Source organism: Podarcis melisellensis (assembly GCF_964234715.1).
Source record: "Podarcis melisellensis genome assembly, chromosome: 2".
Lineage (NCBI taxonomy): Eukaryota > Metazoa > Chordata > Lepidosauria > Squamata > Lacertidae > Podarcis > Podarcis melisellensis.
Window position 1 is genome coordinate 118,355,037 of NC_138529.1, and position 18,931 is coordinate 118,373,967.

An 18,931-nucleotide genomic window follows, 5' to 3' on the forward strand; every position below is an offset into this window, starting at 1 on the left:
CATAAATTTAAATCTAAATTTGACTAATGGTTTAAACAAACTAAGGTTTAATTTGAAGTGAGAGCTTGTGGAACCAACAATATGACAGGGGAATATGGTAGGGGTGGGGGAAGGAGGGAGTCCCGGAAAGTGGGTATATGAAAATAAGGCTTCGAATGTACTTTAATCTTTTCTTTCTGTATTTCTGAAAATTTTAATAAATATTATTAAAAAAAAAAAAGCAAGCACGTCAAAGTGCAAGTAGATAAATAGGTACCGCTCCTGCGGGAAGGTAAACGGCGTTTCCGTGCGCTGCTCTGGTTCGCCAGAAGCGGCTTAGTCATGCTGGCCACATGACCTGGAAGCTGTATGCCAGCTCCCTCGGCCAATAAAGCGAGATGAGCGCCGCAACCCCAGAGTCGGCCACAACTGGACCTAATGGTCAGGGGTCCCTTTACCTTTAAATTAATCTAAAAGAAGGGATAGGAGCATTGGGTGTGTGTGGAAGAGCATAAAAGGTTGATATATGAAAGACTTCTAACTATCAATTTACAGAGCACTCTGATATGTTCATTTGTGGCACAGGTCATCCCCTGGCAAATTTTGAGCGCTGCTGTGCAGAATCTAGCAACATTGCAAGTCATAGCAGGATGGGTACCTGAGAGCAGCAGGGAGGCATAGAATTGCCCTGTGCGTTCTGGGTACTTATGAAGTAGTGGGGAAACCAGGCTAAGATTAATGTCTCTATTATACAAGCACTGTCCTGAGTCACAGGGGCATCGTCTCTCTGAGAAGGGAGGGCATGACATCGAGGGTCAGGGTAAAAGCCAATGTTTTATTATGTTTTATATATGCTAGAAACCCAGCCAGATGGGCAGGGTATAAATAATAACATCCTTCTTCTACTTCTTCTTCTTCTTCCTTCTCCTCCTCCCCCCCTCCTCCTTCTCCGTCTTCTTCTTCTTCTTCTTTCTTCTCCTCCACCCCCTCCCTCTTCTTCTTCTTCACTCTCGGAGCTGTAACTCTCTGTGCAGGGCAGTATATACAGGTGAGATTGTTAATTTCGGGTTTGCATCAGCCGTAATCATCACAATTATAACAAATAAAGGCTTGACGTATCTCACTTTGCATGTCATGAGTCTAATATATTAGTTTCACCTTTTAAGTTGAATTACTGAAATAAATGATCTGTCCCATGATATTCTAATTTTTCGAGTTTCACCTGTAAATTCAATTAATAAAAATTAATTAAATAAAGGAGGCTCCCTCAGGTTTGTAGTCCATCTTCAAATCTCCGCACTCTCTAGCCTGGTGGCGAGATGGGCTCATCCACAGTTGCTCAGGGAAAATCTCCTGCCCAACAGTGCAACCATTTACTCACCAATAATTTGCTCTTGGCTTTGCAGGACCTGGCGGCCCCTCAGATGAGGAGAATCTCCACCTTGAGACAGAAACTGGCAGAAACGGGAGGAGCTGGTTCAGCCTCCGTGGAGAAACATGACTCCTTTGGCTCTGAAGAAGGAAGAGAGGCTAGTGCTTGTTGGACCATCCAGGCTGAACGCAGTGCGGGATTCTGGGAAAGAAACACGCAGATCAACGCAGGTGCAGAAGAGACCCTCAGCTTAGGCGTACAATGCTGGCATTTCTGCTCCCGGGAGGCCGAGGGACCCCAAGAGTCCACCATCTTTGCCCTCAGTGGCTGAAGCTGGAGGGACGCACCGAGGCTTAGATCTTGGATTTAGTGATCCTGGAGCAATTCCTGGCTGTTCTCCCCCCAGAAGATGGAGAACTGGGTGAGGGAATGCGGAGTGCAGACCAGTTCCAGGCGGTGGCCCTGGCCGAAGGTTTCCAACTGAGCTAGGCAAAGCAGCAGGTGAAACAGACAGTTTCACTGAGATATTTCCCAGGAGCTGGTAAAGCGAGGGGGAGATATCCTAAAACGTTTCACTAATTGCCCAAAGTCTTCTGGATTGTCTCAACTCTCCCCAAGGCTGGCATTTCTGCTCCCGGGAGGCCGAGGGACCCTGAGAGGTTTGCAACCGACTCCACCATCTCTGCCGTCAGTGGCTGAAGCCGGGGAGACGCACCAAGGCTCAGATCCTGGATTTGGTGATCGTGGAGCAGCTCCTGGCTATCCTCCCCCCGGAGATGGAGAACTGGGTGAGGGAATGCGGAGCGGAGACCAGTTCCCAGGTGGTGGCCCGGGCCGAAGGTTTCCTCCTGAGTCGGGCAGAGGACCAGAAGCAGCAGGAGCAGCAGGTGAGAGACAGTTTCACTGAGATAATAATAATAATAATAATAATAATAATAATAATAATAATAATAAATGTTTTATTTATATCCTGCCCTCCCCAGCTGAAGCCGGGCTCAGAGCGGCTAACATCAAATGTATAACACATTAACATAAAATCAGACAATCAATTAAAATACATCCTCACCTGAGATATTTCCCAGGAGCTGGTAAAGTGAGGGGGAGATACCCTAAAAAGTTTCACTAATTGCCCAAAGTCTTCTAGAGCGTCTCAACTCTCCCCAAAAAGTGTTTTCCCTCTTAGAATTTTATTTTTGATCCTAGTCCTCATTGCTGTTTCAGGTAAAGGAACGAACTGCAGAGGCAGGAGATTTCTCTGAGGTCAAGGAAACATTCCTTGTGGAGGCCTATCAATCAGGAAGATGATGGAGAAGCCGCCTTACGGAGTAAGCATAGATGGGCACCTTCGACCAGAAGAATGGCTCCTTGCAAGTTCAGGATGAGCACGATGTGGCACTTGTCTGAGTGCCAGTCCCTCAGGTTGCTGGATCCAAGGGGACATTGAAATAAGGCCATCCATCTGCTAAACCACGGGTAGACAACCTAAGGCCCAGGGGCCAGGTGCAGCCCAATCGCCTTCTCAATCCGGCCCACGGATGCTCCAGGACTTTGTCTTTTATTATTATTATTATTATTATTATTATTATTATTATTATTATTATTATTATTTATTTGTTTCTTATCTTTGCTACTTCTTTATTTTTTTCTTTCTTTATAAATGTTCTATTTTATACAATTTTCTTTCTTTTTTTACCTGTTAAGAAATAGTACATAATGCTTGTACAGACATGTAATTTTTTTAATCAATCAAGAATATTAATTTAAAAAAAGAAGAATGCTTTTATTTTAAATGCCTCTCTGGGTTATTTGTGGGACCTGCCTGGTGTTTTTACATGAGCAGAATGTGTGCTTTTATTTAAAATGCATCTCTGGGCTATTTGTGGGGCATAAGAATTCATTCATTACCCCCCCCCCAAAAAAAATATAGTCTGGCCCACCACATGGCTGAAAAAGATTGCTGACCCTTGTGCTAAACTGACCCCAAACTTCTTGTCTACGTGACAAGCATATGCTACTGTGAAAAGAGCCGATATCACTTTCCTGGAAAAAAACAAGCAAAAGCAGGGAGACGTTCATCCAAACATAGCAGAGGAAAGCTCCCTCAGAACCACCCAGCCAATCCGAGCACGTTTCCTCAGTGAAGGTCATGCCGCTCTGCTTGGTTGCTAAGCAGCAGCTCCGCCCACCCCTCTTGGCCAGCTCTCTTTAAACACTACCAGATTTAACCCTTAGCTGATAAACTGCATGATCCCTGCTGTTGACCTTCCAACATTCCTGACCTCTTTGTCTCTCGCAGGTGATGAAACCGTGCTGACGATTTGTACTCAGCCATCTCTCCTTGGGTCACCAAATCAGGTAGAGGGAATCAGGCCCGGGGACCCTGCCAGTACCGCTATCTTGCTACCCACTAGGAAGGCTGTCAACGCCACTCATGAAGATTTGAATCAGGAGCGGGGAACCTCAGGCATCATAGTCAGGGGCACTAACTGCGGCCCTCCAAGCCTCTCTCTGGCCCTTGATCTTGCCTGTTGTTTCCTTGGATGGAGGTAGAAAATTTTTCCTCTGGATCCGCCCCAAATATTGTCTTGAATGGAAAGAGGCTCCCAGGTGGGAAAAAAAAGCTTCTCCAGCCTCTACAGTGGTACCTTGGTTCTCAAACGCCTTGGTACTCCAACAACTTGGAACCCAAACACTGCAAACCCGGAAGTAAGTGTTCCAGTTTGCAAACTTTTTGGGGAAGCCGAATGTGCCTCCGTTTTGAGTGCCTTGATTCAATTGTGAGTGTTACGCTGAGGTCTGTCTGTGTTTGCTATTTAATTTTCATTTTTGTTTTTGTGGCTCTTTTTGTTTTGTTTTTGTGACTGTGTGGAACCCAGTTCAGCTACCGACTGATTGATCGTGTGATTGCAGTGCATTGTTTATTGCTTTCATTTTATGGATTAATGGTCTCGTTAGATGGTAAAATTCATGTTCAATTGCTGTTTTAGAGGTTGTTTTCAGAAATCTGGGACGGATTAATCCATTTTGCATTACTTTCTATGGGAAAGCGCGCCTTGGTTTTGGAATGCTTTGGTTTGGGAACAGACATCCGGAATGGATTAAGTTTGAGAACCAAGGTACCAATGTATATTAATCCTGAGGGTAATGCCCATTCACTTCCCCTTAACAAGGCTCTGGGATTTTGCTTGTAGGCCGGTCTATTTTGATATTTGCAAGGAAGCATTTTCCCCACCTGCCTTCTCTCTCTCTCAGGACTCAGTTTCACTGAAGAGGAATGGGCTTTGCTGGGTCCTGACCAGAGAGCCCTGAACAGCCAAATTATGAAGGAGATTTGCAGGATCATGTCCTCTCTCGGTAAGGTTCCCTTTTACTCTGCTTGATGATAATATATCTTCAGAAATGCAAGTAAATTAACTGGCAATACTCAACGGGTTTAACGACTGTGTGTCAGCATCACAAGTCTTATTCTTTTGGTCCAGCGAGATTTATCTATTTGTGTATATCTTCCGTATATCTATTTCTATAGCTCTGCTTCTGTTTATCTACCGTTTTCCCATTTAACAAAAATCCACAGGATTGCCTTAAATATGATTGCCCATGGCGAAACTTACCAGAAGAATAAGAAATCAAGATAACATTTTTTTAAAATAAAAGAATGGAAATGGTTTATTGAATATTTACAGATAAATTGTAAACAGATAAAAACATTGGTAGGATTATTGTAATAACCTGCAGTTTCATACCAGCATATATTTAAAGAAGATGAATAAATGAGCAAATTAAGTTAATTTGGATATGCAGAAGATATTAAAGATAAATTTAAGGAAGCGCAGAAAGAGGGGGAAGGAAGTCAAACCTTGAAATGTCAAAATGATTGTAAAATTAGTGAAATGTATAAACGTAAAAGTATTTTAAAAATATTTTTAAAAAATAATTGATTGCCTTCTAAACCACCGTCTCAAGGCAATTTATATAAAAAATGTTTAAAAAAGCAGTTATATACACCAAGGCAACAAATAAAAATAAGACTAAAACCGTAACAAGTGGACACCCATTATTAAAATCTATTTATCCAGCTGGAAAAGGTGGAAAATGTCCCAATTCCCTACCCCTCCCCCGAAAGGGATGCCATTCCACAGAACACAGACAGTGACACTAAAAGCCCCATTCTGGGTGTGTGCTTTGGAGATCTTTGGAACTTGCAGGAGAATCTCTGTTGTATATCTGGGACTGAGCAGAACAGGGACTTGCATGTGAGTACAAACTCCTTGAACTCAGCCCAGTAGCAGATTGGTAGCAAGTGCAAATCCCACTAGCAAGGTGTTCTATGCTGGCAGTAGTTTCCTCCCACAAGCCTGACGTGGATGGCACTGTGGTCTAAACCACTGAGCCTCTTGGGCTTGCTGATGGCAAGGTTGGCGGTTTGAATCTGTGCGACGGAGTGAGCTCCTGCTGCTCTGCCCCAGCTCCTGCCAACCTAGTAGTTCGAAAGCACGCCGGTGCAATTAGGTAAATAGGTACCACTGTGGCAGGAAGGCAAACAGTGTTTTCGTGAGTTCTGGTTTCCGTCACGGTGTTCCATTGCGCCAGAAGCGGTTTAGTCCTGCTGGCCATATGACCCAGAAAGCTGTCTGTGGACAAACGCCAGCACCCTCTGCCTGAAAGCAAGATGAGCGCTGCAACCCCACAGTCGCCCTTGACTGGACTTAACTGTCCAGGGATCCTTTACCTTTTTTACCTTGCTCACACAAGCCACCTGGCTATTGCGTTCTGCACCAGCTACAGCCTGTGACCCAACCTTCTACGATATCTGTGTGTATGGTGCATTGCTGTAAGCTAACCATGAGGGATGTGAGCAGATCCCACATTTTTTTTCCAGTGTAGGTGGGACTCATGAGGGTTTTTTAAAAAAGTTCATAAAGATTTTATTTTCGTAAAGCTTTTTCTGTTTCATTTTATGATGCACATGAAACAGAGATAGCAGCTATAACTGTAGGGATCAGAAGGGATTACTATGAGGAATTATAAAATATGCATCAAGCCATTGTGTCCGCGATGAAAACACTGCGCTGACTGGGTTTGATTCATTGACAATAATTTCTGATCAAATCCCACAAGCCTCTACATCCACGCCATTTTTCTCTACTGCCATTTCTCTATGTCTGACAAGCACGTATAAGCATTCTAGGACACAGACCAGTTGCCGGTTGCTGCACCAGGCATCCTAGGCCATAAAGTTAATAGGTTACTTTGATGTAGTTTGTTAATCTTTAGATAGATCTTAGGGCCAGGAAGAGAGTTCAGGAAGAGAGTTCACAAAGAGATGGTGAATACTACCCTTCCTTCCTTTATCCCACGTGGCATTTTTAGAAATGCTCAGAGGAAATCTGATCGGTTCTTGCAAACACTGTGTAAAAAGTTCTTTTGTGAATAAAACGACCTGGGCCAAGGGGGGGAGGAGGAGAGAATTATTATACGCACCCCTCCCAAAGTCTTGCTGGTCAAGCCTCGTGTGTATTTTATTAATCAGAGTCCAATCCTTCCTTGCTTTGGAAGCGCTACATATAACAGCAAATGAAAATTAGAATATGAAAAGCAAAACTATAGAATGGGCACCTAGACTTGTACATGGATTCAAACAGCACAGTCCAAGTGAATAATATTGGCATTATCTGATGATCAAGTATATCTCCGGATTTGCCAAGCTTGTGACAACAGCTGTCTAGCAGATGATGTATATAGAATCATAGAACTGTAGTTATAAGGGACCCCATGGGTCATCTAGTCCAACCCCAGCAATGAAGTAATAACGGCTAAGGCATCCATAGCAGAAGCCCATCCCACCTCTGCTTAAAAACCTCCAAGGAAGGAGAGCCCGCCACCTCCCGAGGGAGACTGTTCCATTGTCAAAACAGCTCTTACTGTCAGAAAGTTCTTCCACTCCAATAATGGCTGTCCTGGGGGGACCAGAACACGATCATTGGTTTACTCTCTGTAGGAGTTATTTCATATGATTAAAGATCTTCCCACACGCCAACCCTTTCTAAGATGTTTCCCTTGTACAAGTTCTTTACTGTTTAGGAAGGGAGTCCCTGTCACTGAAGTTCTTTCCATACGCCAAACATTTCTAAGAGTTCTATGAGTTTCTATGAGTTCTTTGGTGGCTAGTAAGGTTACCACTACGACTGAAGCTTTTTCCACACTCCAAACATGTATACGGTTTCTCTCCTGTATGAATTCTTTGATGCAACTTAAAGGCACTATGGTGACTGAAGCTCTTTCCACACTCTGAACATGTATACGGTTTCTCTCCTGTATGAATTCTTTGATGCGACTTAAGGGAGCTACTACGACTGAAGCTTTTTCCACACTCCGAACATGTATACGGTTTCTCTCCTGTATGAGTTCTTTGATGCAACTTAAAGGCGCTATGGTGACTGAAGCTTTTTCCACACTCCGAACATGTATACGGTTTCTCTCCTGTATGAGTTCTTTGATGCGGCTTAAAGGCGCTATGGTGACTGAAGCTCTTTCCACACTCTGAACATGTATACGGTTTCTCTCCTGTATGAGTTCTTTGATGCGACTTAAGGGAGCTACTGCGACTGAAGCTCCTTTCACACTCCAAACATGTATACGGTTTCTCTCCTGTATGAGTTCGTTGATGCAACATAAGGGAGCTACTGCACCTGAAGCTCCTTCCACACTCTGAACATGTATACGGTTTCTCTCCTGTATGAATTCTTTGATGCAACCTGAGTTGGCTACCACGACTGAAGCTCTTCCTACACTCCAAACATTTATAAGGTTTCTCTCCTGTGTGCAATCTTTGATGCGAGGAAAGGTAGTCAATGCGACTGAAGCTCTTTCCACACTCCAAACATGTATATTGTTTCTCCCCTATATGAATTCTTTCATGTGAGGAAAGGTAGTCAATGCGACTGAAGCTCTTGCCACATTCCCAGCATTTACAAGGTTTGCTGCCTCGATGAGTTTGTTGATGTCTAGTAAGCGCATTGCTGCGAGCGAAGCGCATTCCACACTCCAAACACGTATGCGGTTTCTCCCCTGTATGAGTTCTTTGATGCGACTTAAGTGAGCTACTCTTACTGAAGCTCCTTCCACACTCCGAACATGTATACGGTTTTTCCCCTGTATGAGATCTTTGATGTGAAGTAAGGGCACCAATGTGACTGAAACTCTTTCCACACTCTGAACATGTATACGGTTTTTCCCCTGTATGAGATCTTTGATGTGAGGTAAGGGCACCAATGTGACTGAAACTCTTTCCACACTCTGAACACGTATAAAGTTTTTCCCCTGTATGAGATCTTTGATGCAAGGTAAGGGCACCACAGTGACTGTAGCTCTTTCCACACTCCAAGCATTTATACGGTTTCTCCCCTGTATGAGTTCTTTGATGCAACTTAAGGTTGCTAATCTGACTGAAGCTCTTTCCACACTCTGAACATGTATACGGTTTCTCTCCTGTATGAGTTCTTTGATGCGAGGTAAGCTGGTCACATCGACGGAAGCTCCTTCCACACTCTAAACATGTATACGGTTTCTCCCCTGTATGAGTTCTTTGATGCAACTTAAGGTTGCTAATCTGACTGAAGCTCTTTCCACACTCTGAACATGTATACGGTTTCTCTCCTGCATGAGTTCTTTGATGCGAAGTAAGCTGGTCACATCGACGGAAGCTCCTTCCACACTCTAAACATGTATACGGTTTCTCCCCTGTATGAGATCTTTGATGCAAGGTAAGATGGCCACATCGACTGAAGCTCTTTCCACACTCTGAACATGTATACGGTTTCTCTCCTGTATGAGTTCTTTGATGCAAGGTAAGGGCACCACAGTGACTGTAGCTCTTTCCACACTCCAAGCATTTATACGGTTTCTCCCCTGTATGAGTTCTTTGATGCCTAGTAAGATGGCCACGTTCACTGAAGCTCTTTCCACACTCGGAACATATATATGGTTTGTCCCCTGTATGAGTTCTTTGATGCCTAGTAAGATGGCCACGTTCACTGAAGCTCTTTCCACACTCGGAACATATATATGGTTTCTCTCCTGTATGAGTTCTTCGATGCAAGATAAGGGCAGTACTGTGACTGAAGCTCTTTCCACACTCTAAACATGTATACGGTTTCTCCCCTGTGTGTACTCTTTGATGTATAGTAAGAGTTGAGCGACGACCAAAACTCTTTCCACACACGCTGCATTCATGCTTTTTCTCCTCTCTGTGAATTTGATTTTCAACATCCTGAAACGTACCAAAGTCACCCGCCGGCTTCTGCTTTCGTCTCCCCTCTCGCCTGCTGCCTCCATCTTGAACCCTCATATTCCTTTGTTCTTTGGATCCTTTTGGTGACACTTCTGATTGTTCCCCTTCTGCCAGCATCCCTTCAACAACTCCTGATGGAATAAAAAGGCAAACTGATGAAATGTTAAAGGAATGTCTTCACCCTAATCATTCAGTCAGGACACCAAGATCCATGTCCCAGGGCCTTGTGGCAGTTCCTTCACTGTGAGAAGGGAACTTACAGGGAACGAGGTAGAGGGGCTTCTTGGTAGTGGTGCCCACCCTGGGGAAAGCTATTCCGTCAGATGTCTAGGAAACAAACAACTATACACCTTTTAGAAGACAACTGGAGGCAGCTATGTAGAGGGAAGTTTTAAATGTTTTGTTATGCTTTTATATTTGTTAGAAACCAGCTAGAGTGGCTGGGGCAACCCAGTCAGATCCGTGGGGTACAAATAATGAAAGTATTAGTATTGCATTAATATGGTATTATTATTTATTGAGTTTATATACTGCCCTACACCCGAAGGACTCAGCATGGTTCACAGAAAAGATCACATCATATATAATCAGAATAAAACCCAACCCAATAACACCCCCCAAAAAAGAGCCACGTTTGAAAAAGACTATAGGATGTCAAGCATATCAAGCAAAAACCTGGTTAAAAAGGAACATGTTTGCATGGCACCTAAAGGTGTATACCCCTTCATGCATCACTGCCTTGTCGTAGCGAAGGGGCTTGAATAACTCGGCTATGACCTATGCCATGCAGGGCCACCTAAGACAGACAGGTCAGCCGAGAGTTTAGACTAAATGTGATCCACCTGGAGAAGAAACTGGCAACCCACTCCAGTATTATGCCATGAAAGCTCCATGGACATAAAAAAGGAGAAGCTTTGAGAGGAATGCTCTGAATCATGGGGAGTATAAGGAAGGCGCCAGGTGAACTTCCCTGGGGAGAGCATTCCACAGACAGGGAGCCACTGCAGAGAAGACCCTGTTCTCGTGTTGCCACCCTCCAGACCACTTGAGGAGAAGGCCCACGAAGGAGGACCTCAGGATCTGGCTAGGTTCATATGGAAAGAAGCAGCCCTTGAAGTATTGTGATCCTGAGCCATGTAAGGCTTTATAGGTCAAAACCAGCACCTTGAATTGAGCCCGGAAACTAACTGGTAGCCAGTGCAGTCGGACCAGGAAGGGGGAAATATGCTCAAACCGTCTTACTCCAGTGAGCAGCCTGGCCGCTGAATTCTGCACTAGCTGAAGTTTCCAAACTATCTTCAGAGGCAGCCCTACGTATAACGCATATCTATATCTAACCTTGAAGTTCCCAGAGCATAGACAATGGTAGATAGGCTATCCTTGTCCAGATAGGGGTGTAGCTGGGCTACCAGCCAAAGGTGATGAAAGGCACTCCAGGCCATCTGAGCCTCAAGCAACGGATCCAGGATTACCCCCAAGCTATGAACCTGCTCCTTCAGAGGAAGTGTAACCCCATCAAGACCTTCCAGCCATCTGCTCTAGGGAACCACCCACTAACTGAGCCTCACTCTTATCTGGATTGAGCTTCAATTTGTTGGCTTTCATCCAGTCCATTACCTAGGCAAGACACTGGTGGGAGAGGGTGCTCAGGGGTAGTAGTAGTAGTAATAGTACTAGTACTAGTAGTAGCATTAGCCTGTCTGTATAAGGCCTCAGGTATACGATTTAATAAATTATAATAAAATCAGGCCGGATAAAAATGATTACAAGTTACAGGGGGAGCCCCAGCAGAAGGTTTCCCAATGCTTAAGGGTTTGCCTTGACCCCAAGCCCTATCTATGGGGAGCCCAAGGAAGGTCCCCCACCTGCCCAAGTTGGCCTGCAGGGAGGAGAGCAGGAGAAAGATCTGCCCTTCCATTGGGAAAATATTTCCTACCCCCATACAAAGGGGGAAAGCCCTATAAATGCATTATTTTAGCGGAATTATACACAGAATGCATTAATTATGGTAAATGTAAATATTTGGGGAAATACCCTTTACAAAAGCGTGAGCATTAGGCGAGATCTGCACCAAAATGCTAACCAATTTTCAAGAGATCTTTAAAAATGTGAAAATCTGGATAAACTGACGACTAGAAAAAGGAGACGCAGAAAAAAAAATTACATTGAAACGGTTTGCCTAACAGGGTTTTTTTTTAATCCCTCCCCACAGCTCCCTCCAGCAGCCCCCCACTCCCCCCCCCAATTATAATATATAACAATAGGACGCACATCCAGCGCCTCCGCGTGGAAAGACAGCCGCCGCCATGTTCGGCATCTTCCTCCCCAAGCGGGACAGGAAGCGGACAGCCTTTTTTCCTCCGCTCTAGGAATCTCAGCTCTCTGTCGCCGCTGCTCTTAACCGTTTCGGAGCCGAGCGGCAGGAGCCTCTGGGATTCTCCGGGCAAAGAGCAGGAGAGGCGCTGGTCTCGCCTCCGGAAAGCCCCGCTGGATCAGCTGCACGGGCGCCCAAAACGTTTTCTAAACTATTTTTAAATATATATATATATTTTATTTTCAATTTTCAAAATAACATTTTTCCTTTTGGTGCCTACATATCCAATCCAAATTTGCAATAAATGGCTTTCCCCCTAGCCCCCCTGGTTTCCATTCCCCCCCTTTATTCTCCTTGCATATAATTACATTTCTACAATTAATTTCAACTTATTTCCCCCCTCCTAATTCTATTCTTAGTTCATAAATGTTACACCAAACTTGCTAATGTTTTGACGTTTTGACAGTGTTCTCTAAAATAATCCATAAAACTTTCCCATTCTAGACCGAATTTCTTCTCATTTTGGTGCCTGATCTGGACGGTGGTTGTTGTTGTTTAGTCGTTTAGTCGTGTCCGACCCTTCGTGACCCCCTGGACCAGAGCACGCCAGGTGAACTGATCTTCACGGTTAGTTTAGCCGTTTCGGCAGACTCCATCATCTTGAGTTTCCCATTCTTCTTTCTTTGGGACCTTTCCTTCTTTCCACATCTGGGCTAGTAGCATCTGGCCCCTGTAGTCGCATAAATAAACAGTCTCTTGCTTCCTTGGCATTTCTCCTATTACTCCTAGTAAAAAAGCCTCTGGTTTTTTTTAACAAAGGTAATTTTAATGATTTTTAAAAGTTCATTGTGTATCATTTCCCAGAAGCCCTTTAGTTTTTTACACGTCCACCACATAGGCTCCCTCTCCTTGCTGCTTCTGCCCATTTGAAGAGGGTGGGTGAGGAAGCAGACAGAGCTAGAAAAGCAAAGAGGAGCCTGGCTGAAAGGAGCTTCCTCCCGAGTAATAATAATTTATACCCCTCCCATCTGGCGGGATTTCCCCAGCCACTCTGGGCGGTTCCCAACAGAAGCATCATCATCATCATCATCATCATTTATTATTTATACCCCACCCATCTGGCTGGGTTTCCCCAGCCACTCTGGGCGGCTTCCAACAGAATCTTAAAATACAATAACCTATTAAACATTATAAGCTTCCCTAAACAGGGCTGCCTTCGGATGTCTGGTACAAGTCAGATAGTTGTTTATTTCCTTGACACCTGATGGGAGGATGTTCCACAGGGCGGGCGTCACCACCAAGAAGGCCCACCGCCTGGTTCCCTGAGTGTCAGCCTCAGCAGGTACACATTGGCTTGATTTTGCTGTTTGCTGAAGCTGAGCCTGGAGAAGACGGAACAACTGACCGCTCTCAAAGGGGGTGACCCACTGCAGGTGGGGCTGCCTGTTCCAGAGGTTGGTGTGTGTCGACTCTGTAGTGGGCTGCCTTAAATGCTCTTCCTGACACAGGGCTGCCACCAAAGATGCTCCACAATCTTCACAACCTGGTGACTTCTCCCTTCGCTCACCAGCTGAGTTGTTGGTTTCCAGATGTCATAGAAAGATACCCTGAGGCAGATGTTTGGTGGCAGGACGGTTCCCAGTCCTCATGGCATAGCAGTGACTTCAGAAGCCAAATAAATTGTGCCAAATATATTCCTCCCGGAAAAGCAAAGCTTCGCCACCCCAACCTGAAACCCTGCCAACTTAGTTGAACAATAACTTTATTAGGCCTTACAAAAACATCACAGAATAGTGGCAAGGTGTTACTCAGAGCAGGGGACGCAGGATAAGGAAATAGAAAAAGACGAAGTATACAAATTAGGGTGGATTCTGTTGTATGCACGAGGTCAGCCTGTAGACCTGAAAACGCCCCATCAGAACTATACATTTAAAGCAGTATCGAACCATTTTAAACAAATCTGCCGTCATTGTCCCCCGCCGGGGATCCTGGGAAGCGTAGTTCGTTAAGCAGAGTTAGGAGATATATTTCCCCTCACAGAGCTAAAGTTCCCAGCATTCCCTGGGAAGTCTCAGCCCTGTATCAGGAAGTTTTTAATGTTTGGTGTTTTCTTACAATACAATTTTTTTCTTACTGTCCTAGACCAGCATAAAAGGGTGGGATACAGTCATTTAAAATTTGAAAAGTGTTTTGGAAAGCTAAAAGGTATGAAAAGGTGAATATAAAAGTCTATAAGAATTTAAAGGAAGCTAAAATGGGTTAAACCACAGAGCCTAGGACTTGCCGATCAGAAGGTCGGCGGCTCGAATCCCTGCGACGGGGTGAGCTCCCGTTGCTCGGTCCATAGTGGTTCGAAAGCACGTCAAAGTGGGAGACTTCCGGGTTGGCGCCATCGCCGAATGGCGGACTCCCTCCGAGCTCCGGAGGGAGCCTGTTCGGCAGGGGCTGGGTCCTACCGCACCGGCGATGCGGGGACCCTTAAAAACCACAGCCACGGAGGCCGTGGACATGGAGACTCGGCTGGCACCGCTAGCGCCCTCCCGACTCGTGAAGGAGCCTTTTTAAAGGCTACGGATCGGGTGCCGGGGAGAAGCGTGGTGCTTTGAGTCCACCGCTATCCCTGCCGAGCGAAGCCGCATGCCATCCGGCGGAGAGCGCTGACTTCTTCCATTGAGAATTCGGATTTTAACAACAACCCGTGAGTAATTTGGAAACCGGGTTTAAAAGGAGAAAAAAAAAAGAAATTTTTTCGGATTTGGCACGAGCGGGGGGGGATCCAAAAAGGAAGTCAGTCCTCCCCCCTACTGTAAACCTTCCAAAACAAGGACTGGAAAACCAAGGTCCAAAAAGAATTGGATTGCTGATAAAAATTAAGAATTCCACGATGGGAAACTACAAGAACTGTGCTGGAGGAAGAATGGAGGGAGAAGGAAAACGTAAACCCCCCCCCTGGGAACCGGGGTGATTGAGGAGAGAGCCTGGTGAAAAGTGAAGGAGATTTTGACAGCTGTCAAAGTAGCTGTCAAAGTCGGAAACTCAAAGAGGACTTTAATACGAGGACTTTGCTGGTTAATTTTGCTACAATTTGTTACAATCTGTTAAAACTTGGATACAAAATGGCGAAAACATGGATAATAATCGGACTTTTGGATTAGAGAAAACAAAGTTACAACAACACCCCTAGAGGAGTTTCGGGACATTACAAAGAAGGTCGTAAGTGGAAAAATACCATCGGAATTTTACAGGACTGGTTATCTTCTGGGAAAGCTGCAAAACGGAAACAATATTGTGTCTACAGGGTGCTCAGCTAAAGGAGACAATAGAATTTTCTGTTGAAGAGGGGAAGGGACTGAACGCAGGTTTTTGTTCCTGAATAATAATAACTCCTGCAGACTTACTAAACTTCTGAATTAGAACGTTTTGGCGGCGGAACAAGAGGAAACTGGACTATAGCTTGGAGGGAACGATAGGGGGAGCTTTATTGAAAGATTTGAAGTTGAATGGTTTCAAAATAATTTTAAAAATACTTATAAAAAGAGGGAGCCGGCGGGGAGTTGGGGGAAAAATGTGACTTATGGATTTTAAGAATTCCAGGCAGACGGCAAGGATTGGTGGTCAGGGGGAAACTAGGCCGGGGACGGGGGGGGGGGGGAGAAATAGAATCCAAAGGCTTGTCAACTATTTTCTGGATTGGCTTTTTTGTTTATCTACTATATTTCTTTACTTCTTATTTTCTTATATTTCTATTGTGTGGGGTGTCTTTATCATCAAAAAAAGGGAAATTGTGGAACGGAAAGGGGGCGGGCCCTGTGGAGAGAACTTTTCTCTTTTATTAAGTGTATTGATGAGGATTGCATAAATTTAAATCTAAATTTGACTAATGGTTTAAACAAACTAAGGTTTAATTTGAAGTGAGAGCTTGTGGAACCAACAATATGACAGGGGAATATGGTAGGGGTGGGGGAAGGAGGGAGTCCCGGAAAGTGGGTATATGAAAATAAGGCTTCGAATGTACTTTAATCTTTTCTTTCTGTATTTCTGAAAATTTTAATAAATATTATTAAAAAAAAAAAAAAAAAGCAAGCACGTCAAAGTGCAAGTAGATAAATAGGTACCGCTCCTGCGGGAAGGTAAACGGCGTTTCCGTGCGCTGCTCTGGTTCGCCAGAAGCGGCTTAGTCATGCTGGCCACATGACCTGGAAGCTGTATGCCAGCTCCCTCGGCCAATAAAGCGAGATGAGCGCCGCAACCCCAGAGTCGGCCACAACTGGACCTAATGGTCAGGGGTCCCTTTACCTTTAAATTAATCTAAAAGAAGGGATAGGAGCATTGGGTGTGTGTGGAAGAGCATAAAAGGTTGATATATGAAAGACTTCTAACTATCAATTTACAGAGCACTCTGATATGTTCATTTGTGGCACAGGTCATCCCCTGGCAAATTTTGAGCGCTGCTGTGCAGAATCTAGCAACATTGCAAGTCATAGCAGGATGGGTACCTGAGAGCAGCAGGGAGGCATAGAATTGCCCTGCGCGTCCTGGGTACTTATGAAGTAGTGGGGAAATCAGGCTAACACGAATGTCTCTGTTATACAAGCACTGTCCTGAGTCACAGGGGCATCGTCTCTCTGGGAGGGGAGGGCATGACATCGAGGGTCAGGGTAAAAGCCAATGTTTTATTATGTTTTATATATGCTAGAAACCCAGCCAGATGGGCAGGGTATAAATAATAACATCCTTCTTCTACTTCTTCTTCTTCTTCCTTCTCCTCCTCCCCCCCTCCTCCTTCTCCGTCTTCTTCTTCTTCTTCTTTCTTCTCCTCCACCCCCTCCCTCTTCTTCTTCTTCACTCTCGGAGCTGTAACTCTCTGTGCAGGGCAGTATATACAGGTGAGATTGTTAATTTCGGGTTTGCATCAGCCGTAATCATCACAATTATAACAAATAAAGGCTTGACGTATCTCACTTTGCATGTCATGAGTCTAATATATTAGTTTCACCTTTTAAGTTGAATTACTGAAATAAATGATCTGTCCCATGATATTCTAATTTTTCGAGTTTCACCTGTAAATTCAATTAATAAAAATTAATTAAATAAAGGAGGCTCCCTCAGGTTTGTAGTCCATCTTCAAATCTCCGCACTCTCTAGCCTGGTGGCGAGATGGGCTCATCCACAGTTGCTCAGGGAAAATCTCCTGCCCAACAGTGCAACCATTTACTCACCAATAATTTGCTCTTGGCTTTGCAGGACCTGGCGGCCCCTCAGATGAGGAGAATCTCCACCTTGAGACAGAAACTGGCAGAAACGGGAGGAGCTGGTTCAGCCTCCGTGGAGAAACATGACTCCTTTGGCTCTGAAGAAGGAAGAGAGGCTAGTGCTTGTTGGACCATCCAGGCTGAACGCAGTGCGGGATTCTGGGAAAGAAACACGCAGATCAACGCAGGTGCAGAAGAGACCCTCAGCTTAGACGTACAATGCTGGCATTTCTGCTCCCGGGAGGCCGAGGGACCCCAAGAGTCCACCATCTTTGCCCTCAGTGGCTGAAGCTGGAGGGACGCACCGAGGCTTAGATCTTGGATTTAGTGATCCTGGAGCAATTCCTGGCTGTTCTCCCCCCAGAAGATGGAGAACTGGGTGAGGGAATGCGGAGTGCAGACCAGTTCCAGGCGGTGGCCCTGGCCGAAGGTTTCCAACTGAGCTAGGCAAAGCAGCAGGTGAAACAGACAGTTTCACTGAGATATTTCCCAGGAGCTGGTAAAGCGAGGGGGAGATATCCTAAAACGTTTCACTAATTGCCCAAAGTCTTCTGGATTGTCTCAACTCTCCCCAAGGCTGGCATTTCTGCTCCCGGGAGGCCGAGGGACCCTGAGAGGTTTGCAACCGACTCCACCATCTCTGCCGTCAGTGGCTGAAGCCGGGGAGACGCACCAAGGCTCAGATCCTGGATTTGGTGATCGTGGAGCAGCTCCTGGCTATCCTCCCCCCGGAGATGGAGAACTGGGTGAGGGAATGCGGAGCGGAGACCAGTTCCCAGGTGGTGGCCCGGGCCGAAGGTTTCCTCCTGAGTCGGGCAGAGGACCAGAAGCAGCAGGAGCAGCAGGTGAGAGACAGTTTCACTGAGATAATAATAATAATAATAATAATAATAATAATAATAATAATAATAATAATAAATGTTTTATTTATATCCTGCCCTCCCCAGCTGAAGCCGGGCTCAGAGCGGCTAACATCAAATGTATAACACATTAACATAAAATCAGACAATCAATTAAAATACATCCTCACCTGAGATATTTCCCAGGAGCTGGTAAAGTGAGGGGGAGATACCCTAAAAAGTTTCACTAATTGCCCAAAGTCTTCTAGAGCGTCTCAACTCTCCCCAAAAAGTGTTTTCCCTCTTAGAATTTTATTTTTGATCCTAGTCCTCATTGCTGTTTCAGGTAAAGGAACGAACTGCAGAGGCAGGAGATTTCTCTGAGGTCAAGGAAACATTCCTTGTGGAGGCCTATCAATCAGGAAGATGATGGAGAAGCCGCCTTACGGAGTAAGCATAGATGGGCACCTTCGACCAGAAGAATGGCTCCTTGCAAGTTCAGGATGAGCATGATGTGACACTTGTCTGAGTGCCAGTCCCTCAGGTTGCTGGATCCAAGGGGACATTGAAATAAGGCCAACCATCTGCTAAACCACGGGTAGACAACCTAAGGCCCAGGGGCCAGGTGCAGCCCAATCGCCTTCTCAATCCGGCCCACGGATGCTCCAGGACTTTGTCTTTTTTTTTTATTATTATTATTATTATTATTATTATTATTATTATTATTATTATTATTATTTATTTGTTTCTTATCTTTGCTACTTCTTTATTTTTTTCTTTCTTTATAAATGTTCTATTTTATACAATTTTCTTTCTTTTTTTACCTGTTAAGAAATAGTACATAATGCTTGTACAGACATGTAATTTTTTTAATCAATCAAGAAT

General features: G+C 44.8%; 2 protein-coding genes across 7 annotated transcripts in view; one reads left to right on the forward strand and one right to left on the reverse strand.

Moving 5' to 3' along the window:
- Window positions 1-17,545, reverse strand: part of LOC309364413 (uncharacterized protein) — a 40,253-nt gene extending 22,708 nt beyond the window's left edge. Inside the window, exons 1-3 of one of the 6 annotated variants that reach the window (XM_081901644.1) lie at window positions 17,175-17,545; window positions 8,041-9,772; window positions 4,989-7,872 (exon numbers count right to left, since the gene is read on the reverse strand). In XM_081901644.1, coding sequence (XP_081757770.1) covers window positions 7,488-7,872; window positions 8,041-9,758 — 2,103 coding nt within the window. In that variant the 5' untranslated portion in view covers window positions 9,759-9,772; window positions 17,175-17,545 and the 3' untranslated portion in view covers window positions 4,989-7,487. Of the gene's footprint in view, window positions 1-1,360; window positions 1,549-4,988; window positions 9,773-11,912; window positions 11,985-17,174 lie in introns of those variants that run through there. The other 5 variants (XM_081901643.1, XM_081901638.1, XM_081901639.1 and 2 more) reach the window with 5 other exon arrangements.
- Window positions 17,546-17,911: 366 nt separating this feature from the next.
- LOC309364811 (zinc finger protein with KRAB and SCAN domains 8-like) overlaps window positions 17,912-18,931 on the forward strand; it is an 82,156-nt gene continuing 81,136 nt past the window's right edge. The window contains exon 1 of the mRNA XM_081902737.1: window positions 17,912-18,052. Coding sequence (XP_081758863.1) covers window positions 17,942-18,052 — 111 coding nt within the window. The 5' untranslated portion in view covers window positions 17,912-17,941. The remainder of the gene's footprint in view (window positions 18,053-18,931) is intronic.